The sequence below is a fragment of the Lissotriton vulgaris genome, unplaced genomic scaffold (assembly GCF_964263255.1).
Source record: "Lissotriton vulgaris unplaced genomic scaffold, aLisVul1.2 SCAFFOLD_622, whole genome shotgun sequence".
Taxonomy (NCBI): Eukaryota; Metazoa; Chordata; class Amphibia; order Caudata; family Salamandridae; genus Lissotriton; species Lissotriton vulgaris.
Window position 1 is genome coordinate 369140 of NW_028246711.1, and position 24300 is coordinate 393439.

Consider the following 24300-nt stretch of genomic DNA (forward strand, 5'->3'; position numbering starts at 1 on the left):
AACGTTTCCAGTCCAGAGGAAGGTCTCCTCAGCGTAGAGAGAGATCTCCAGGCCGAGAAGACAAGTCTCCCAAAAGGGAACCCTCTGAAAAAAGATACAACCTTAGAGATGGGGATAAAATAAGAAAACCAGACAGATAAAGATGTTGATACACGTCCCTCTAGATCATTCTCACTGAATCCTTCTCGATCTTCCTCACAGAAATCGGAAAGAAGAGGACGATCAGAACACAGAGAAGAGCACGCCAAGTCCAAAGACAAGGAACCTGCTCATCAAAGTAAAAAATTACAATTTCCCAGAAAGAAGGTAGCAAGTATTAAGATTAAACATGCTGAGAATTCTGAGGACACAGCTGAAAAACGGAGAGTGGGCACAGACAATGCTAGACAGCGGAGCAGAAGTGACCATAGCTCACAAGACCCTGATGAATCTTCTGGAGACAGTGGACACGAATGAATACATTCAAGTGGAAACTGCAGACACACGAGTTAGTGTGCCCCATAAGCTATATGAAATAACATTACGTATAGAGGGAGATAAAACCAGGAAAATAAAAAGTCTCTTTTGGGAAAAACTTTCAAAGGGCTATGACATTCTGTTAGCTGAGAAAGACTGGCCACCAGAGTTTGTCAAGGAGTGCCCTCATGGCGAACAAATGATTATGCCTGCCTTCTCGAATCATATCCCGATTCATAAACAATGTACTTATGCAAGAAAATGGGCAGTAGCCCAAGCTCCTGCTTTATACAAAAACCATGTAGGATGGGACGACGACTCACCTCACCACAAGATCCAGTTAAAGAATCAGCCCACTACACAAAGGCAGTACCCAGTTAAACAAGAAGCACATATGGGGCTGGGTCGGAGGCACCAAGAGATCCTGAAATCTCTGATGGAACTACAATAGGAGTACTGGTGGCCGGGAATGAGCGTAGATATCTACTATTTTGCAAAGAATTGCAAGGACTGCAACAGAGATTGCAGTCTTGAACCGGTCCAGCCTGTAGCCCAGATACCACTATTAGAGAGCATTAGGCTCTCTATATCGAAGAAATCCAGTCGGAGAAATGCATCCCCATAATAATTAAGACTGAATTCACTTAAAATGTAGACCCCAGCGCTCGGCTGACGCCAGAACTGTTATAAAAGATGTGCGAGTCTTTATCGGCACATACGCAATTGGCATGCTACATTCTGATCAGGGCCCTGCGTTTAGCTCCCGAGCTTACAAAGAGGCCATGAACATTATGGGCATCGCATTGCGGTATTCTTCTCCCTTCCATCCTGAGGGAAATGCAGTTGTGGAAAGAAAAAAACGGGACATAAAGCAATCTATAACGGCGAGGGTATTAGGTTCGGGTGATGGGTGGGTCAAACATTTGACAAGTGTCCAACGTAGTCTTAATAATCTGCCAAGAAACTCTCTAAAAGGTCTCACTCCATACGAACTATTGTTCGGAACTAGAATGCTTATTCAGGACTTAGATAGTCATACTTCAGTGGTAGAAGAAAGAAGCTTTGATATCAAAGATCGTTTGCCTGTTTTACAGGATTTAAATGAAACAAGAAAAAACCTGAGTAACATAAAGTTGAAACAACAGTTGAAATCCACTGAAAAAATACCACCTGTCCCAGCAAGACCTGTCTGGATTCCAAAGATTGGGGATCTGGTCAGAGAAAAGATCGCGGTAAAGAAGGAATTTGGGCCTTCATACAGAAAAACAGTACCTGTCTTAGCTATCAACGGAACAAGATCAGTAGTACTACCGCCCCTTGCTGGTAAAAAGAAGAACCGAGTTGTATCCATCGACCTGGTAAAACCACAATCATGTTGCCAATAACAAGTAGTAGGCCAAGTGGACTCCCAAGAAATAGCAGAATACCAAAGTTTGCTACAATCCAAGAGGCTCATGCTGAGAGACTAATCAAAATTGAAAAATCTGCAATGAATAAAAAAGGACTATGCAATAATGCCATGGAACTTGTGCCTCCTGAAACCCAAATAATAACAGTTCGTCAAGAAACACCAATCTACAATGATGTAGTTTCAGACTATTCTAATGAAACAAAGAAAAATGCAAAAGCAAAAGCAAATTAAAATCCGGAAGCAATTCCAACAATTGACAAAACTGCATCAGGCTACTTCATCAACTTCGACAATTTTTCTGAAGACCCAAGCGAACATGAAGAAACGCCTCCAACACAAAGTTTTAAAAAACAAAGTAATTGAACTTTTTCACCAACTGAAAGAGACATATCTAATTTCACCATGGATTGAATTTTGGATTGTGTTAGGTGTACTTTTCCTCCTGCTTTGGCTCAGCATGGTTATATGTTTGGGAAGATTCATTGAAGGAAAATATAGTACAATGGACACAGCAAGTCAGGACATCAACTTGATCCTAAAGCCAAACACATCTTCTCACATCGAGAAAAGAGAACTGTCATCAGTGAAAATCACAGCCATTCTAATACCCGGTGGGGTAGCATGGGACAGAACTGATTATGACATTTTGGGCCCGGTCGAGCTTTTAAAGTATCCCCACCAGCTCAAGATTTCATTAAGTGACTTTGTAACACCTAGTACCTTCTCTGATGACTGGGACTTTGAAAACATTAATAATATGATGTCAGATTTAGTAATGTCAGCAAAATTTACAGAACAAGATTACTTGCAGGGTTCGTCCAATTATGTGGAGCTTTACTGCTACAACCATTATGGTGATCACTATTTGCATAAAAGTGCTCAGCCTAGAAATGTATTATCTTTTAATCAGTGGGAACACTGTCCAACACCACCAAAAGGCAGTTCTAAAAAAAATTCTGATACATTCCAATACTTCTCAGGACTTAATAACAGTGACCCAAGAACGTTGTATTTTAAAATGTCAAATAGATCAGGAATGAAAACAACGTTGACAAATACTAAATTGATATATTCAGAAAAATTTTATGACAAAATGTCTACATTAGGTTTCGAAATTTGGAAAAGCACCATTGAAACAAAAACAATCTGGGGTTCCAAAGATTGGCAAGTACAAGGCCTAGAATCACTGTTTAGGGCCTGCATGATCCCAGAACAAATTATTTTCTTGAATGACACAATTCAACAAACTACTTGTCTTGGCCTTGCTAAGATAAAAGACATGAATACACCGTCTATTCCAAAACCAATGCCTGATAGTGACAGCACTACTGATGTAGAGATAGACGTTTCTAATATTTTATACCAAAACAGAACACATACTGATTGGAAAAAGTGGTTGATCTGGCCAACAGACACGAATAACTGTCAAGATAGATTCCTGAACTAAGAAGATAACGCAGCAGCGTATGCACTCAGTAAACAAACATATCAAAATCACTTATACAATATTCTAGTACATTGCGTGCAAAAGGTTGAAAGGTTCCGCTAGACCTTTAGGCTATAGGCAAAGTGGGCATCCGGGAAGTGTCCCAGGAACCGGATGCACTGCATCAACCACTCAAAAGAGTGTGAACAATAACTTTAAATACAAAGAATTACTATATTAGCACAAACCTAAACATAAGTACACAACTGTGAACACACGTTTTTGACGCTGTTTGCGTGGTCCCATTATGAAATTACGCAAGTCAGCACCGCCTTTAAGTAAAGTCAGGTGAAGGGAAGACCGAGGTAAAGTACTTACTGAAATCACGGGGAGACGCGCAAAGGCCCATAGGAGTGAGATAAGGGCTGGAGTAGTTCTCAAGGTATCGCACGGGAGATAGGGTTAAACGGAAAAACTAGTCAGATGCTCGAACGCGTGGCTCAGAGCCTGAATGCGCGGAGGGAAGCGTTAAATAACTCACCCGCTTGCTGGTCGCGGGTTGGAATGCTGCGTGGTGCGAAGGAAGGGCGTCCCTGCGGAATGAATTAAGGAAACACTGAGTGCACTGGAAAACCATAAGGGGGTATCAAGTGGTAAACTAAGAGGTAATGACGGCACTCACCTTAACCAAACGTTGATCGGTAACCGGATTGCCGACAACGGGATACAAGCTAAGCGGAAGTGAACGGGGCTTCCTGTATATAACAGTGATTTCAGTAGTACTTTACCTCGGTCTTCCCCGTCTTTATTCACCCACCTAGTATTCCTTTATTTGCACAAGCATTTCGGCCCTTGGTCACCACGCTTTCCCGATTCCTTCCACACTACTGGTTTCCTCCATCACACATGGGTGTTCGCAATCGGTTTCTGTGCACAATTTTTCGGCTCCTATACTATTCTTTCGCTCCTAAAGGGTTTCTCTACTTCACCATCTACCTTGGCATTAACCCCCATCGTCAAGCTCTTTATTAAGTAACAATACCTGCCTCCACCGAATGAGTAGCCGTGAAAATACTGCTGATATTGTTTAGTAATATGCATTAGCATTATTTCATAGATTCCCCTGATGAAGGGCAGTTTGTTCAGCCCGAAATGCATTGGGACGTATAATTGAACATGATTCTTCATTACGTGATTTTGTGAATATTCAACAATCTCATGGAAAACTCTCAATAAACAACTATTGAGCAACAAATTCAGAACGCTGACGTCCATGATATTCAACTGAATGTTAATAAGAGTGTTCACAGTTGTGTACTTATGTTTAAGTTTGTGCTAATATAGTAATTCTTTGTATTTAAAGATAGATTCCTGAACAAAACACAGGGGTTCAAAATGACCAGACCAGATCCTAGATATTCCCAGAGACAACATCCAGAGATAGTTACAACATACATTGTAGGGAAACTATGCCTTGAGTGGCTACAAAAATCCACACTGGCAGAAATTAAGCAACACCTGACTTTACTTAAAGACGGTGCTGACTTGCGTAATTTCATAATGGGACCACGCAAACAGCGTCAAAAACGTTTCATAGCGGCCGGTATATACGCTGCATACAACGAAGCAAGGAAAGTAATGCAAATTGAGACAGCGGAAAAAATACAAGAAATTGATTGTATTCATTTGGAAAAATCACTTTCTGTTGTGGACAATGGGTTAACGACTCTGTCCTCCAGAATATATTCACTGGACAGTATCGTATAGTCCGCCTTTGATAGAGCAGGACTTACTAATGCTACAACATGGTCAGTCTCAATTACGTTCTATTGTACAGCTTGGATGTACGTTGCAAAATCTGCGTTCAGGCTACGTACCATGGCGTCTAATAAACACAACATCATTATTCGGTCTCTTTAACCTTACTGAGAAACAAATCAGTCTGGCAAAAAAAGAGCAGATTATACAATCCTGAGCATTGAAAAACTCGAGAGATTACCATTGACAATGTCAGAAAGACTGGTCATTGAATGGATAATACATGGAACGATTACAATTCCGATAACAACTTTCCAGTTTAATTACTGTCAATAGTATATACCAGCAGGCCAGTATGAAAGGTTGGGTAAAGAATACATCAAATCAACCTGGGATTTACCTTATACACACAGATGTTACAGTGAAGGAAAAGAGAGGTATTTCTTAGTAAAAAATCACTAAGCGGTACACTTCTGTGTCAAGGAATAAATTTGCATGGAGCCTGTGAAGGGTCTTCGAATAACCTTTCATGTCACCTGCATGGCACGCCTGCAAAACAGATAGAGCCATTCATTAGACCAGTTTCAAACTGTAGTTACATTTTAATAAGTGACCACAGCTGTTGTGGCATGCTGCCAGGAAAAGCCTATCTGACAACTGTAACTTCCAGGGCCGTTTGCTGTATGCAAGTATTGTATCCACACAGCAATCCAGATATGGGGGCTGTGTTATGGCCTCGGTTGAATATCTCTTCTATTCGAATTGATACTTTAAGCAGAATGAAGTCTATTCTTTTACAAACAACTGTGCCTCTAACGTCATCAAAAGAAACATATGATCTGCAAGTTGCAAGGACAGCAGCAGAGATACATACCCTTTTATCAGCAAATTGCCCCGTACATTTTGTAGAAGTGTTGAGCCAAATCTTAAACATGTCTGATACCAGTGGCATCGCACATGTATTTAAGACAAATTTTTCGGGACTGTTAGCACCCTTTGAAACAGTTCTGGGCATCTTCTCGAATTTTGTCCACTCTGTCTTTGGCGGCCTACCCTTAATCTTGGGACTCGTGGCAGGAATTTTATTTTTGCTTCTTCTGCGCCGATATGGCAAGCCAATCCACAGGCAAGACTCTAGCAACAATGGAAGAAACGATCCTAGCAATACGATACCGAGACCGTATCACTAAGGTCCTCGGATTGGCCCGGCTAAGAGATCTAAGTACAACCTGGTTTCTTTCATTCAGACCGATCTGGAAAGATTGCATCATACCTGTGCTTCGATGTCTGCTATGAGGAGAATAATGCGTGTTGGACATCTGTCTTACACTATAATCAGCTTTACCAATGGATATCGATACTTTGCTAGGTCCGGTAACGACTCATGCATCGTGTTGTCCCCAGCGGCTACCGATTCGGATGACGGCATTCGTTGAGACTTCACCACTACGAGTATGTGGCGGTGTGGTAAGAGAGGAAAGCAGCACCGAACAGGTACAGCCTTCTGTGAGCATTGCTGATCCTACCATCGATGATAGCACTCACGCAGAAAACTGCACAGTTGCAGCATTTTCATACTTGGTCGAACTTTCACCTGATGTGGTAGACCTATTTTTTGCGAATATGTCTGAAACAATATTCTTTCCTACCAACGAGAATAACTCTTAATAAAAACAATGAGCACACAGCATTCCCTGAACTCTGAATACGGCCTTCAGTTTTTGATAAACAAAGCTACAGAAAATATTTGGAACTTTTTCCCCTGAAAGCGAAATTATTTTTGCCCATATTTCCAAAATATTTACCTTTTTTTGGCACATGGTACTCTGCTTAAAGTAGAACTATTCTTAGAGAACAGAGCTTCTATTTTAGGATACTAGAGACAATATTTTACCTCAGCCTCTAGCACATATACAGAAATTAGTATAAATATGTGATGAAATGGTCTCGACCTTCTTTTCTGTATTTAGAGCCCTTTCATGTGTAATGTTTGCAATTCGTTCAGTTAATATATATATGCATTTCTCTGAATGATAACACTGCTTGAAAAGCGTACAGTACAAATACTCATTTTCGGTGTATTTACCGTATACCATTTCAAATACAAAATATGTATTTTGGGGTGGGTCGGAAAAAACACATGCACCTTTGAATGTTTAATATTGCTTAGTTTTAGTAATGATGGACATCAATTTGTGGAGTGGGTGTCGTGTTCTTATCTAGGACCCTAATTCGATATTCCCGATTTATGCCCTTGTGAGGTTATAATCAATAATGTCCTGACAACGGCATAAGAATCAGATTCCTATTCAGTAATAGCCCATGCAATCCAAAGCACAGCACGGCTACTCCCATCGACTTCTAGAAAGCACAACGCGTTCTTTAAACAAACCAAGCCTTCAGCAGCCCGGGAAACCCCCCCCTGCTTTTGTTTTGATTTAAACAAGAACTCCTGAAGTCCTGCAAGAACTGTTAGTTCTTGGTGACGTCTTATGTCCAACCTTACGTCAAACCCGGCACCTTTCAGGTATAAAATACCAACAGTTGCCTTAAGCAAGGACACAGTGGTTTGGAGCAGAGAGGCCATCTACTTGCCCGAGAGCCCAGCTGATGCGAGTGCCCGCGGAAGCCGCCCCTCCTGTTTGACGCACTGAGAGAGACGCTGCCTTTTTCTCCAGCCGAGAAAATCCAGCTCCGGTGTTTCCAGCCTACCCTTGCGGGTTGCTGGGATATCGAGTCCTGAGGAAAGAGATACCAGACCTCCCACATTCTATTGCCAAGGTACGGAGCTGACTAAACCCTTATGAGAATTCTTGATGCAGATTCTTGGCAAAACTATCTTAACCAACTTAACTTAACATCGCTACTTACTTGTCCCTTCCTGAGTATTAGGCTTAGGTCAGGTACACCGGGGTAGACTTAGTTCAATCAATCAATCAATCAAAGACATTTATAGAGCGCACTACCTAACAGTCGGGTCTCAAGGCGCTTCGGGGGGGGGGGGGGGTGCCGCTACTGCTCGAACAGCCAGGTCTTGAGCTTCTTCCTGAAGGAGAGGTGGTCTTGGGTCAGGCGCAGGTCGGCCGGGAGGGAGTTCCAGGTCTTGGCGGCCAGTAGGAGAAGGACCTTCCTCCTGTGGTGGCTCTGCGGATGCGTGGGATGGTGGCGAGGGCGTGGCTGGCAGATCGGAGGTGGCGTTTGGGAGCGTAGAAGTTGATGCGGTTGTTGAGGTAGCTCTGGCCTTGATCGTGGAGAGCTTTGTGTGCGTGGGTAAGGAGGCGGAAGGTGATTCTCTTGTTGACCGGGAGCCAGTGTAGGTCTCTAAGGTGTCCGGAGATGTGGCTGTGTCGTGGGATGTCGAGGATGAGTCTGGCTGAGGCGTTCTGGATGCGCTGGAGTCTCTTCTGGATTTTGGTGGTGGTTCCGGCGTAGAGTGCGTTGCCGTAGTCCAGTCGGCTGGTGACGAGGGCCTGGGTGACTGTCTTCCTGGTCTCAGTGGGGATCCACCAGAAGATCTTCCGCAGCATGCGCAGGATGTTGAAGCACGACGAGGAGACGGCGTTGACTTGCCTGGTCATGGAGAGGGAGGAGTCCAGGATGAACCCCAGGTTGCGTGCGTGTTCCGTCGGTTTGGGTGCGGTGCCCAGGGCGGGGGGCCACCAGGAGTCGTCCCAGGCGGAGGGCGAGGAGCCCAGGATGAGGACCTCCGTCTTATCTGAGTTCAGTTTCAGGCGGCTCGTCGTCATCCACTCGGCTACCTCTTTCATCCCTTCGTGCAGGTTGGCTCTGGCTGCGGCGGGGTCGTTGGTCAGGGAGAGGATCAGCTGGGTGTCGTCGGCGTAGGAGATTATGTTGAGGTTGTGTTGGCGTGCGATGGCCGCGAGGGGGCTCATGTAGACGTTGAAGAGAGTAGGGCTCAGCGAGGATCCTTGAGGGACGCCGCAGATGACTTCGGTGGCCTCTGACTTGTACGGTGGTAGGCGGACTCTTTGTGTCCTTCCGTCGAGAAAGGAGACGATCCATTCTGGTGCCTTCTCCTGGATTCCGGCGTTGCTGAGGCGCTGCACTAGGGTGCGGTGGCAGACCGTGTCGAAAGCAGCGGAGAGGTCTAGGAGGATGAGGGCCGCTGTTTCTCCGTTGTCCATCAGGGCTCGGATGTCGTCAGTGGCGGCGATGAGGGCTGTCTCGGTGCTGTGGTTGGCACGGAATCCGGACTGTGATGGGTCGAGGGATCCATTCGTCTCGAGGAAGGCGGCCAGCTGTTTGTTGTCGGTCTTTTCGATGACTTTGGCTGGAAACGGGAGTAGAGAGATGGGGCGGTAATTCTTGAGTTCGGTGGGGTCTGCTGTAGGTTTCTTGAGTAGAGCGCTGAGTTTGGCGTGCTTCCAGCTCTCGGGGAAGGTGGCGGTGTCGAATGAGGTGTTGATGATGTCCCGCAGGTGGGGTGCGATGACAGCGTCGGCTTTGTTGAAGACGTGGTGAGGGCAGGGGTCGGTCGGAGATCCGGAGTGGACGGAGTTCATCATGTGGACGGTGTCTTAGGTGTTGACCGGGGTCCAGGCGCGGAGGGTGGTGGTGGGTGGCGTTGCTGCGGTCGTGGCGTGCGTCGGTTGGGTGCTGAAGCTGTTGTGTATGTCCGCGATCTTGTTGTGGAAGTAGGAGGCGAGGGAGTTGCAGAGGTCTTGTGATGGGGTGATGTCGTTGTTTCCGGCGTTGGGGTTGGAGAGCTCTTTCACGATGTTGAAGAGTTCCTTGCAGTTGTGTGCGTTGTTGTCCAGTCGGTTCTTGAAAGCCGTTTTCTTGGCGGTGCGGATCAGTTGGTGGTGTTTCCGGGTGGCGAGCTTCAGGGTGGTCCTGTTGTCCGGCGTGGGTTCCTTTCTCCAGGCTTTCTCGAGGGCTCGGCAGTTCTTCTTGGAGCTCTTGAGTTAGTCGGTGAACCATGGGGCTCTCTTGTTGCCGGGTCTGCTGGGCGGGATCCTCAGAGGGGCGAGTTCGTCCGCGCAGTTGCTGATCCACTTCGTGAGGTTGTCGGCGGCCTGGCTGGGGTTCGCTGAGCTGGCCGGAGGGTGCTGGCTCAGGGAAGCGGCGAGCTGGTCTGCTGTGATCTTGGTCCAGCTTCTACGAGCAACCTGTTGCTGGTGGTGGTGGATCGTCGTTCTTCTGAAGGTGAAGTGGATGCATCTGTGGTCCGTCCAGTCGAGTTCTGTGGCGTGGCTGAAGGCGATGTCTTTGCTGGATGAGAAGATGGCGTCGAGTGTGTGTCCGGCGAGGTGGGTGGGGGTGGGCACCAGCTGCTTGAGTCCAAGGTTGGCGAGGTTGTCGAGCAGGGTGCTGGTGTTGTAGTCGTTGTTGTTCTCCAGGTGGAAGTTGAAGTCCCCCAGGAGGATGTAGTCAGCGGAGGGGAGGGCGTGCGGGCTGACGAAGTCGGCGATGTCCTCGCTGAATTGAGTGCGTGGTCCCGGAGGTCGGTAGATCAGGGTGCCTCTGAGGGTGGTCTTCGGGTCGGTGTGGATCTGGAAATGCAGGTGTTCGGCGGAGGGTGGGGTGTTGTCGGTGCTGGTCGTGATGCGGATGGTGTTCTTGTGGATGATGGCGATGCCTCCTCCCACCTGGTTGGCGTTGCGGTCCCTCCGGGTGATCTTGTAGCCTTCTGGGATGGCGATGGCGATGTCGGGCGCTGAGGAGGCGTTCATCCAGGTCTCCGTGATGAAGGCAACGTCAGGGGCTGTGGCGTCTAGGAGGTTCCAGAGTTCGATGGCGTGTCTGTGGACGGAGCGGGTGTTGAGCAGGATGCACTTGAGGTGGTTGCTGCTGGTGTTCGGCTTGGCAGGTGCAGGTCCTGGTGTCGGGCAGGTCCGGATGCAGGTGAACTTGCAGGTGTTGCAGCTGAAGGGTCCGTGGACGCGTCGTGGGGAGGCTCTGCAGCATCCCGGGACTCGGCCGGTGTTGAGTGCGATGAGGGTGGCGGCGGTGTACGTCAGGCTGGTCGGTCGGGGTCCTCGAGGGCCAGGGGTCCTGGCACTGGGCGCGGTCCAGGCGCGGACGGGCGCAGACGGGCTTACCTTTGGCGCGCCTTCGGCGCACAATCGGCGCGCCCGCTGCGCGTTCGCACGGTCGCCATATATGGCGAAGTGTGCGGGTGGGCGGAGCAGCTGGGAGGCGGGAGCGGGGAGGGAACAGAAGGAAAAAAGGGGCGGGGTCAGCGGTGGTGGCGGGAAGCGGGGAGGGAAGACAGAGGGCGGCAGCAAGCGGGAAAAACAGGCAATACGGCGGTAAAAGTACAACAATAAACACAAAAGCAATACTACAGGCAATACGGCGGAAAACAGTAATAATACAGCACAGAGAACACACCAGGGGCAGAGGGAGAGGAGCGCTGATCACGGACCATGCCGCTCGAAGGAGGGGGCGTGGTCACGAGCCGGCAGACGGGCAGCGAGGCACAGGGGATGGGAGGCACACGCAGCAGCTGGTGGCCGTGCGGCGCGGCGCGGGGGTGTCCTAAGACTAGGACACCCCTGCGTTAGTTAGAAGCACCAGTTGAGCATTTTAGTGAATGTATTTGTGTATGTATATATTTTATCCATTTTAAAGTATCATATGGCTAAGAAACCGTATCAATGCTTTTACAGTATTATTTCATAATACTACTTTTACTGTACGCACTTTACTCTAAGTATTGCAATTGTGGCAATTCACTTCTCTTGTATGAGAAAGAAGACTGCTAAATAAATAACACCTTTTTATTGAAAACGCCCGTCTCTCTATTTCTCTGCACTCTGGTGAAACTAAGTATGCACTACTGACTGAGTGAAATATCTGTCTATTGTTTTCACACGACTTTAGAGATATACTCTTATTCTGAGGGAGCAAAGTTGTCATGTTTATGCGGTTGTCGGAAACTGAATCCCTTCTTGTCTGAGCCAGGGAAGGTTATCCATCCCTCTTCATTCAAGAAAGTTTCCAGTGACCTCTGAGCTAGCTGGCGCAAACCTAAATTAAGTTTAACATAGTCAGTAGAGACCTAGATGACCTCAGTCCTACGTCTACACTGCTGTTTATGTTATTCCAATGCGCAGAGCCTATTGGGAAAATAGGAACTACACTACAATACAGCCTGACTCGACTCAATCAGTCTCTGAGCAGTGCCTCAGCTGAACCAATACTGAAGGTGATTAAAGCCACCCTTCTTCCCGCTCTAAGTTATGGGCACCAGGCTTTTCCCGATGCATATATGGCCAGTCTTGACCATACCTAGATGACTATCTACAAAAGAATCTTTCCACTCCCGAAACATATACAAAGGGCAAGACAGCGACTGGAGTTGGGCCTCACAAGACAATCTTTCTCCTGCGAGGCAGATACCCTGAAGTACTACCTAAGGGTACTAAAAGCTGCAGATAATACTCTTAAAGCTCGCTTAAAAAAAGGCCATACGATCCCTACAAATTGATGAATTAACATTAACAGCAGACTATTCCCTACGCAGTCTGGAAAAGGGCCACAAACAAGCAGGCAAGACAAATCTCCTATCAGATGGACTTTCGGGCATTAAAATCGTCTACTGGCTTGCTTCCTTTGAACGAGTCATACCTCCCAGGGTTACCGCAACCATATCTTTTTGACAGCTTAAACGCATTGGCCAACAGAAACATTATGTTTATGCGTCTAAGAGATGGTCCCCACGTGGAGAGGAGGGGGTTTGCAGATTGTGCAACTACAGGTCCGAATCATGGCTTCATCTTTTGTGCTGCTCTCCTGTTATAGATGGCCCTAGAAGAGTTCTCCTAAAGCCATTATATCAAAAAAGGGGCATTAATAAAAGTTTGGAGGCATCTGCACTTTGCTTCACATGAACAGACACTCAAACGCTCGCAAGGTCTGGAAAATCTACTTTTCCCCCTTTGACTCTCCCAATATGGTCCCTGCTGCTCAAAAACGTATTACTATTTTACAGTATGTCCTAGTGTTTTTACTACACTAAGTCATAATGTTCATTCTATCTCCTATTTGAACGCTGTTATCTGTTGTTAAGGCCACTGTTTAAGATTGCCTTGTCTGAACAATGAGTTTTAAAGGTGATGGTCAGTTCCGCCCTGCTCTTAATGATGCAAAGACGTTACGGAGGCAACTCCTTTGCAATGGTTTTAATTAACTGTGCAAAATCTAATAAAATCAACAAAAAAGAAAAAAAAAAATATATATATATATATATATATATCCATACTAATATAATAAAGAGAGAGCCCAAACCTTTGAGGCGGGTAATCTCAGGAACCACAGCACGAATCACAACACTCAATACAGCTTTGGAAAGGGCAGTTGCAGCAGAAGGACATAGGCTATGCAGACGCCCACCATATACAGTTAAAAGGTAAAAGAACAGTGCCAGCAAAGTAGTCCCTTGTGGGCGTGTCTGCGTTGTGCTGTGGGCGTGTGCTGGGGGCATGACAAACGCTGGGGGCATGTGGTACGTTCCGCCCTTCATGCCATGTCTCAAATCAAATCAAAAGTAGCTTTATTCAGGTTCAAAATTCAGAATCCATAAAAGCACAACATTACATACTTTTAAAACACTGCTAAAAAACACGAATTTTACAGTCAATTAAAACCATATTCATAGACAGAAGAGCGATTTGAATACATAGGATTACGATCAATCAGTTCATTGTTAATCTAAATCTTAACAGGTGCTTTAAAAATGTTGATACTGCATAGTGTCAGCTCATCTCCCAACATTAGTAATCTAAGGAGAACTATTCTACATTGCCTAAGTCCCCATTTCTTAAGCAGTGGTAGTAAGTACTTCTTTCTAATTAATGTGTTGTATTTACAAAACAATATGGAGCGTATCAAGGATTGGTGGGAAACGCCATCGCATGGGCACAGTATTAAGGACTTTGACCAGGTGTTTATAACAGGGATGGTTACTAGCCTATATATACTTCCTACCCTGAACCGTGTCAATATCATCCTAGTGTAGCTACTTTTTATACACACAAGATAATGCTGAATGCCCTCATTCTGTAACATTAGTTGGTTTTGAATCACAGAGGTTTTCTTGGCCTCCGCATCCCACCTTTTATTTTCCAAAAACGTTAAACACAATTCCTTCAGCCGTTTTCTCTGGATCACTGCCATGGTCTGCGGGCTCGCATAGAATTCCGGATGTCCAATATCCGTTAGGAATTTCTTCACGTACTTAAACCATTCAATTTTATGGCTCCCTTGCAAATTCGTACAATCTAGAATGGCGTCCCTATTCAAATCAGTCTCCTTAGAGACCCATATCTTGTGCCATAAAGATATAGGACTGGCTTTGATGAGGTCAGTTATATACGTCAAACCCAGCTCTTGATGGCAAGCGTACGTGGAGGTGGACTTAGGTACTGCAAGTAAGTATCGCACAAAGGCGTTTTCACATAACTGAATCTCACTTATGTCAGTAATACCCCACGAACTTGCACCTTAGATAACAGTAGATATACACTTCGATCTGTAAATGTCCAATACTCTGTTTACTGGACGCCCTCCAAGCCTAACAGCGAAATTTCTAACTGCTCCAATGGCTCGTGCAAATGCAGGTTTCCTAGCATTGGCAGCCATTTTTGTCAAAAATTATTCCCAGATAGGAGAAGGTGTTTGTGGTTTCAATTCTTATCCCTGAGAGCGAGATATTGCACCGTGCGGTCCTCTTTTTGGAACAACACATACTAAAGGTTTTACTACTATTTATTTTCAAACCTCTCTCCCCCATATAATCTGAGAAGGCCCGTAATGACCTTTGAAGCCCCACTTGGGTCCTAGCCATAATCACAGCATCATCCGCATACATTAGAATTGGTACAGGATTTCCTCCAATTTGGGGGTAATCCTGTTTACACTCCACTAAACGAGATGCTACAATATTAATATATAAATTAAATAAAAAAGGGGCCAGGATGCATCCCTGACGCACTCCCTTTTTATTGGGAACTTTGAGGTGCCATGTCTCATATTGTGTGCTGTGGGTGTGTGCTGGGGGCGGGTCGCGGGATTACGGAATAAAAAGCGAGCGTTGTGCCCAATATTTCATTGTTTTTTCTTCCCAGGTTCTGTGCATTCCAGCTCCGGATGTCCACCCTGCTCCCTTTAAATACCCCTGCACCCCATAATCATAACCCACCCTTACTCCTTAAAATACCCCAACACCCAAAAACACTAACCCATCTTAAGCCAAAAAATATACCCTGTACCCCATAACCCAAACCTATCCCTAAACCCTAAAAATACCCCTGTACCCCAAAACCCAAACATAGCCCTGAACCCTATAAATACCTCTGTACCTCAAAACCCAAATCTACCCATGAACCCTAAAAATACCCCTGTACCCCAAAACCCAAACAGCCCTGAACCCTAAAAATACCCCTGTACCCCAAAACCCAAAGAGCCCTGAACCCTAAAAATACCCCTGTACCCCAAAACTCAAACCTAGCCCTGAAACCTTAAAATACCCCTGTACCCCAAAACCCAAACCTACCCCATAACCCTTAAAATACCCCTGTACCCCAAAACCCAAACCTACCCCATAACCCTAAAATACCCCTGTACCCCAAAACCCAAATCTAGCCCTGAACCCTAAAAATACCCCTGTACCCCAAAACCCAAACCTAGCCCTGAACCCTTAAAATACCCCTGTGCCCCAAAACCCAAACCTACCCCTGAACCCTAAAAATACCCCTATACCTCAAAACCCAAACCTAGCCCTGAACCCTAAAAATACACCTGTACCCCAAAACCCATACCTATCCCTAAACCCTAAAACTACCCCTGTACCCCATAACTATATCTGAACCTTTAAAAAACCCGAACACCCCAAAACATATACCTCCGTACCCCAAAAACATATACCCCTAAACCCATACTTACCTTATCCAAACATTAAAAAACATGCTTTTACCATTCATGCATTTACATGAATTTCGTTGTAAATGTATGTGTGGTAAAAGCATATAAAATGTAATGCCATGCTACGGGCATGGTGTTGTGTCTAGCCCCTCTGGCTTTCCAGCCTTTACATGAAGCCCTCTAGAACCTTATAATTCCATTGCAACAGAGGGCTTCAACAGTGGCATTTGCTGAAGAAAAGTTGGTGGACGAAGTCAAAGAAAGCTCCTGCTCATTTATAAAAACCTTTAGTGTCCCACTTTTCTCCACTTCCTTAGGTCAGAAAGAACTGATACAGTTCATAGCCGCTGGCTAATGCCATACGTGGTAAAATTGCACAAAGAGACATTATTTTGACCCAACTGCGCTGTCCTTTCGGAAGTATGTCATAAAACACTAATGCAGACTTCTCCTGATTGTTAAATATATGCATATAATATTAATTACATGAAAACAGTAACATTTCCTCAGAACTGATTTTCAAACCGGACCTCAAATCTCTTCTATTCCAAAGACACTTTCAGAACTAACTCCCTCCTTCTCAGACCCTGCCAGGAAGTTCTTTAGTCATTGTAAATTTCTCTGATATATTTATATTTTTGTTTGTACATTCTGTGCTTGTTGTGTTTGATATTGTGTTCCTTTTGCCTGCGTTGTTTTGATTCTATAGCCTGCTATTTTTCGCCAGGAAGTTTTTTAGTCATTGTAAATATTTCATATATATTTATATTTTTGTTTGTACATTCTGTGCGTGCTGTGTTTGATATTGTGTTCCTTTTGCTGCGTTGTTTTGATTCTATGGCCTGCTATTTTTGTTTGTTCCATTTTTGTAACAGTTCACTCATGTAAAGTAACTGGTTCTATTGTACAGTGCTCTGACACCTTAGGGTAAAGTGCGCGCTTTATAAAAATGCATTAAATAAATAAAATAAATAAAATAAATAAACACAATGACACAAGACACTGCTACGGCTCATGCCCACAATGGCCACCCCAATATAACGATGCAGTTTACACTCACCCAGTTTGTCAATGATATGCGGTGCAACTTGTGACAATACAAGCCAACGTCGTAATCCCCCTAAATCTCACCTGCAGTTCCTACCGATGGTACAGTGGAGATACTCTAGTCCAGAGAGGTACGGCGCGTGTCCGATGACGTCACAGCGACAGGTTGTGGAGAGTCTTCAACCGTTGCCATCTTGTAAGGGGCGTGCTTCCCGTTTCCACATTGGATAGGTCAGGCAGAACGATGTGTTAATGCTGCCCCCTCAAAAGCAAGACTCATATAGTTCCAGGGCTCAGTAGTGGCAATTCGGCTGTTTCTTGGCTTACCCAGTGCGATCGTAGATTTGAACTATTAGCCGAGAATCCTGCCTTTAACTCTGCAGATGCAGTGTGTTCATGCATGATAAAACATCCCGTTCTAAAATGGCGCCTGCGTCCCTTTAGGAACAGCACTGCCCAACACGGGTGTTCCACGTTTTAGACTCTCAGTTAGAAGCGGTATTTATTTGCCGTGCGTCGATTTTTAATCCATAACTTTCAGAGGCGATTTGGGGAAAGTGCAATTTGCACTGACAGCTCTTTGTTCGAATAGCTATTTCTATATGCGTTCTCCTATAATTTCGTACGCGGGTAGTTGGAAATCGAGAACTGAGTGCATTGAACATTTATTACAAAAGGTCGCTTATTAGTGCGGGGCAGCATGTGCACTGTGCACTCATGATATACTTGACCTGTCGCTGCACTCTATGGCCAACGATTGGCTGTCTAAACGCATGCGCCTAGTTGTTCCACCATGAGAGTACTAGTAGGTAAGGAGGGGTGCTCGTGAAGTTGGAAGGGTGCCCTGTAGGTCAACAGCATAACACTGGAAGTGTGAGATCGGCGCTCCTTCAATTTGTCGGTTTTGGAGTAGCATTAGTTTTCAGTACCTGTAAATGCCAGAGAAGGTCGTGTGTGAGGTGGTGTCATGTTGAGAAAAAATACTGTCTTTCTTTAGTTTCTAAATTATAAACTGTTAACTTGTTGTAGTGGTAGCTCCATGCCTCGATGTTTAACTCTGTGTAACCCGCAGATTTATATAAACTGCTTAATAAGTATTGCAGTTTCTTTTTCGAATCCACATAGAACGCCATCACTTCCTGTTTATGCGGCAGACTGCGGTGTTTCTCGCAAAAAAATATTCTTTAGCTTTCTCCCACTTTATATTGGCTCAACTCCAATGCATTTTTTTTAGTTGGAGTTTATACAGAGAGCTGCATACATGCACACATATTACAACAGGAAAGTGGGGGGTTGGGGAAAAAATGGGGGGAATGGGTTTCCCCATTGAAACCTATTACAATATAGGCATCTTCAGGGGGAGACAGCTAAAATAAAGCTGTTTTGGCATCCTGAAGCGGGTCTGTCTGTTGGCATGTCTGCTCTTGCCGTTCCATTTATAATCAACTGATTCTGAATCCCTCCAAAACCGAATTCCTCCTCTTCAATCTCTCCTCCCACGGTGCAATCATGGATGGATTAGTTGAATCTACTTAACACTAAACCCATCATTGCCGACAGCGCAAAATCGTTGGGGGTCATTCTCGACAAAAAACTCAATCTAATCCCCCACATCAATTCCATTGCAAAGTCTGCTCGATACCATCTGCGCCTTCTTTGGGGAATCCGTCGCTTCTTCCCGGAGCAGGACCTTATAACCCTGGTGCAATCGCTGGTCCTCTCCAGACTGGACTACTGCAATTCTCTTCTTACTGGCCTCCCCAAATCCCACTTGTCCCCCCTTAAATCTGTTTTCCATTTAGCAGCTCGTTTCATTTATGGGGCCAAAAGAAGCGACCACATCACACCGATGTTATCCACCCTCCGCTGGCTTCCAATCAAGGCTAGAGCTATCTACAAGACTGCTTGTATCACCCACAAAGCCTTGCACTCCTCCTCTCCTCGCTACCTGGCAAATAAACTGAAACTCTCTGGAGGCTCTAGACCAGGGGTCTCCAACCTTTTGTGTAGTGAGAGCTACTTCTGGTCAGTGAAAATCATCGGGAGCTACTAAACCCCAAGCAACTCGCGCATTTTTCAGATCGACCTCCCCCGCCCAGTTTCATTGACGTTAAGCCAATTTCTTCAGAGCCCATGGGCCCCATACTGTGGTTTGAACATAACACTGAAATAAAAGACTTTGCATGTGTGCTGTTGGCAGACCGCTTTACGACCTTTCAAGTAATAGCTTCAAAATCAGGACCTATCAATAAACATCTGTTATTCAGAGCCAGGATACTTTCGGGTAATCTTGCGCTTTACAAATAGACCCGTGCAGTTATGTTATGTTGTTAATATGGGGCAGGCAAATCAAATAGCTGAAAAAAGTGGCCCACATTTGCAAACTAAGTTTTTAAACTTAGACATGTTGTATAGGAGGTGTTTTTCAAGGTTCTGGAAGCCTTCAGTAGGCTATTTGGCTTGCAGCAGGCAATGTTGGTACTATCTGAAAAATTAACAACACAAAACAGCCCACCAGGCAATAAAATCGGCACACAAGATGCCCGAAATCCACAGACAAGAATTGGCACAGACCACCAACCTGCATGGTGAAGGAAGTTCTTCATAACTTGTTAATCAGCAAGATCCCCCCACCATGCTGCCCATCTCAGGGCAAAATAGACAGTGATATGAACATCCACCTACCAAGAAGCACGTTTCTGTGCCAAGGCTGGTGGGCCAACATCTTATTTTGCGAATGCACTTTTCATTCAGTATTTAGTTCTCGCACCTAGACAATGCCTACCCTACTCTGTGACTTGCAGACCTTTTGTTTTCTACTAGTGGGCTTTCTTAGACATCTCCTTACCATTGGTTGGCTTTACTGCCATGCTCATTTGTTTTTCTTGGTATTAATTAATCGCTGTAGTCTTCCTTCCCCTTACAGTTTTTATACCTCGCACCTACTCCTCCAGATCATGGACACATAACTTGTGTCATTCCACTGCTCATTTTTATGGAGGGCTAGGTAGCTTCTTCTTTGTGTTTACAATTGTATCAGTGACTCTTCCCTCCCCTTCTGCTGGCAGTCACCCCCCCCCCCCAAATCTGCCCCCATCCTTACGCTGACTGTGTTGCTGCTCCCTCCCCCACTCCTTCTGTTGCCCGTGTTGCTTGCCCCCTCCCTCCTGCCCTCAGTTGCTTGCCTCAACCATCCTCCATTTGTTGTTGATTTCCCACCCGTCATTCACCTGCGCACCCTTCCTACTTACTTGCATCCCTCTGTTGTTGCTTAACCCCACCTGCCCTCCCAACATCTGTTATTGTGAACTATTCATTACCAATCGTAAGCAATGAGACCCAAGCGAGATGATGTGCAGCTCCATTTTCTGCTTTGCAAAAGGGTATTGTGGGGGTGAGCATTGTAGAGGTGCGTCTTCAACAGGTCAGGCAATGGCTCGAATATGCATTATTGAGGCCTAATGATCGGATAGGAACCGGAGTGGAATCTGAGCCCCAAACCTGTTGTACAGTAACACTGCATTTTTTCCTGCAGTCTAGTGTCTCGGGATACTAATACTAATAACTATTGCTCGCTATCATAAAGGTTGTGGGAATATATTTCAAATTCACCCCAACACACAGCCTCAGACACTTGCACCGCCGAGTCTGCACTAAAAAACGACTCGGACAATTTGGGCATTTATGCAGATATACAGCGTGGTGCCACGAGGAAAAAGGCACGTGCGGGTCCCAGCAGTTAGTTAGCAGTACTTTGATGTGAAAACCAGCAATGAGAAACCAGGGGTGTGCGGTAGAGTCACAATGACAACACACAGAGGAGAGGAACCGGGCAGACGTGGCAATCACGAGAGCGGTCCCGTTCAGGGTCATTGCACATGGTATGACATCACTTCACTTACATTACTTTTACGGGGGGGGCGTCCTGAACTGAAGTCTGAAGTCTTACCTGCTGCAAATCGGGTGCAAGGGTGTACGCGCGGGTCCCGACCTGCAAACTGCTCCTCAATGCTCCGCCCTACTGCGCCTGCCTGAGCTCCGCACTCGCACGATGGACAGTGCGGTGCCAGTGATGATAAGGCAGGGGGCGCGTAAACATCACGAGACTCTGCGCGCGCCCGGTCACGAGACTCAGCAGCAGAGGAACGTCATCCTCTTCGGCCTGCCCCACCCCAGCCAATCAGAGCAGCTGCTTTGGGTGAGGGCGGGCAATGGACACTGAAAACAGCCTGAATAGCGGTAATAATGCTAATATGCTACTAAATTGAGCAGCCCTCGGCGCGAGCTACTCACAGGGTCTCGGCGAGCTACCGGTAGCTCGCGATCGACCGGTTGGAGACCCCTGCTCTAGACCATCACGTAATGCGGAAAATCTTCTGCTTGAACCACCCACTTTCAAGAAGGAAAGAACGATGGCACAATCCTTTTCAGGCAACGCAGTGAGAATCTGGAACTCGCTTCCGCTGCAGCTCCGGACCACCACCTCATCCCAGGCCTTCAAAACTGACCTCAAAGTTCTCCTCCTTCAAAGACACTTCCAAATGTAATTCATGCCCTCTCTATTATCTGAAGGAAGCCCTTCCACTATAGAAAAATCTACTTTACTTGACTATGGAAGTGTCTTCCCAGTGTGTTCTTGTGGTTTGAGAGAGTGCTATTTATTGCAGTTTTATCTTTCTACCTGTGTTTGGTACTCGTGTGTAACATGCACCCGTCACTTTCTCTAGTAACACACTGTTTTCTACCTATTACATTTGTTTGTTCTCGATACCTGCACAAGTGCCACCATTGCCCACGTAACGTTTGTTCTTGTGTTTGAGTGTCCTCCATATATTGTAGTATTATACCTCTGTCTACTTTGTACGCTTTTGAAACCTGTACACGTCACTTTTTCCTCCTGTAATGCACCGTTTGCTACCTCTTGTATTTTGTTGGTTCACGATTGTCACTTTTGTAATGCACCGTTTGCTACCTCTTGTATTTTGTTGGTTCACGATTGTCACTTTTGTAATGCACCGTTTGCTACCTCTTGTACTTTGTTGGCTCACGATTGTCATTTTTGCTTCATTTATTGTAACGTTTGCTTTTGTATTTTGTGCACTTGTAATGTTCTCATGTATCAGTTCTGTTCCTATTGTGAAGCACTCTGACACCTTCGGGTAAAGTCCGTTCTATATAAAAACGCATAAATAAATAAAAGTGTCTTCTCCGTGCTCCACACTTCCGAAGCCCCACTCTTGGCACGCGCTGGTAGCAAAGTCCGCACTGAAGTAGCGGAGCTGCTTTGCTTAGTGTTGTATTGATGACAGGAACCATGTGAAGTGTTTAAGATGATACTCCAAGCTCTTCTCAATAGAACTTAAACACCTTCAACATTCTATTATTTCTCCAATGCCATTCTACAATGATAGGTGGGAGGAACATACCTACAATAGTGAGAGGAATAACTTGTGATGATAACTAGCACAAGTTTGTACTTTTTGTATATATGTAACAATATGACATTACAACACTTTGTATGTTAATAAACTAAGGACCTCGTTACGAGTTGTCCGTTTTTAGATAATATAAACCAAAACCGAAGGGTTGTATGACACAACCATGCATGCCTTAACCACGTGATCTTTATAAAGACTGCGTCTTTACCACGCATGCCTTTACAACGAATTTCGTTCTAAAGGCATGATTGGTCAAGGTATGTGTGAAGATCCCACCCCAGCGCCCTTTGCCTTAAAAATCTTCCCTCCTGCATTATAATATACCTGCCCCAGCCCTATTAACTACCCAGACTCACCCCCTACCCTTAGCCCTAAAATCATCCCACTAGCCCAAATAAATTATCCCGACCCCGGCAGCCCTACTCTGAGCCTTAAAAACTGCCCCAGCCCTGAAAAAAAACACCTATTCACTCCAGTCCTGAGCCCTTACTTTCGACCCCCTGCCCTAAAAACTACCCTAACCCCAGCACTCCATCCCTAAGCCCTAAAAATTGCCTCCCAGCCCTGAAAGCTGCCCCTCCACCCGCCCTAAATTTTGGCTTGTGCCCTAAAAACCACCAGGACCCCCGCCCAGTGGAGGCTGGTTAAATGTGAAAGTGGTGGGGCGTAAAATTATTGTCTTACTGCACTGCGGCTAGTGAGCGAGCCCGAACCCACTATAGAGGGTTCGGGGGGAAAATTTTGAAAAAAGAGTGGACAAATGGTGCATTTTCATACAAATTTGAAGAAGCAGGAAGGTTAATAACAAGTGTTCAGAATCACCATAAGGAGGTTCAGTAACTCCTTAACAAGGGACATTCCCTCATAAATTCTAAACCTGCTGGGATTAGTCAGTTGACAATTGACCGCCGCAAGTTCCCATTTGTGGGTCCAGCCTCTTAAAGAGAGGAGCATGACAATAGGGAGGCTGCATGTGTGTTTTCGCTAAGTCAGAGTTCAACAACAGTATTAGGGATCCCACAGATCCCAATCCCAGATCAATAGGCCCAAAAGACAATGGGAAGCAGTATTTGCAGATAAGGTCCGCAATGTGATTCCACATTCCTTCCCTGATCAGGCGGGAAAGAAGAACTGTTTGAAACCTTGTGTAAACGGTTTGAACCTTTTTGTGCTATCAATGGATTTTTTTTAATGTAAGGCATACATCACCGTTTGCAGCTTTAAAACCCTTATCCACAGTAAACCATAATCTTGGTACTTAAATAATATTACCGAATGCAGAACAAGCTGCAGTGTGACTGCAATTAAATATTTATCAAACTAGTACGTTTGTTAATCATGCATATGTGTAAATATTTCCAGAGATCTGAATACTCCAAGATGGAGGGCTGAGCACACAAACGTTTTAGAAACAGCTGGCGCCAAGCACAGCAGCTTTGTTCTTTTGTTGCCTCATTGACAATCCGAGGGGTTGTGTTTAAGAAATAAAAATGAAAGTACACATAAGCAGACACTTTTTGGCGGATGTGCCTATAATACAGCATCACTGGGATGTACGTGTCACAGGGTTACAGCGACCACATGTGTCTGTGCCAGGTTTGCTGCTCTAGAACAGACCGGGGGATCTCGGTAACTGTACTGGTGTGGGGATATTTTTAAACTCCTCGGTCCAACCCAGCCTGTTGGTGCTCGTGCACTGGTAATCACATCTGCCCAGGTACATGCTCTGGTTGCTTCCATGTGTGAACCATCACTCTGGCGGGTAATCGCTTCCTTTTCAAGGGTATCTCATGTGCTGCAGGCAGGGTCTCTAAAATCTAGAAAAGCACTGTGTGGGTGGCGCAAGGATAGGGATTTACAATTGAGTGTGCGTGCAG

At 45.5% G+C, this 24300-nt stretch overlaps 2 protein-coding genes across 3 annotated transcripts in view; one reads left to right on the forward strand and one right to left on the reverse strand.

Annotated features, from left to right (window-relative positions):
- The window catches only part of LOC147665774 (ER membrane protein complex subunit 4-like), a 162898-nt gene extending 145710 nt beyond the window's left edge, over positions 1 to 17188 (reverse strand). Inside the window, exon 1 of one of the 2 annotated variants that reach the window (XM_086949491.1) lies at positions 17070 to 17188. The gene's annotated coding sequence lies outside the window, so the exon portion shown is untranslated. Of the gene's footprint in view, positions 1 to 16998 lie in introns of both variants that reach the window. The other variant, XM_086949492.1, reaches the window with a different exon arrangement.
- Positions 17189 to 17710: 522 nt separating this feature from the next.
- LOC147665775 (epimerase family protein SDR39U1-like) overlaps positions 17711 to 24300 on the forward strand; it is a 93890-nt gene continuing 87300 nt past the window's right edge. The window contains exon 1 of the mRNA XM_086949494.1: positions 17711 to 17794. Coding sequence (XP_086805620.1) covers positions 17779 to 17794 — 16 coding nt within the window. The 5' untranslated portion in view covers positions 17711 to 17778. The remainder of the gene's footprint in view (positions 17795 to 24300) is intronic.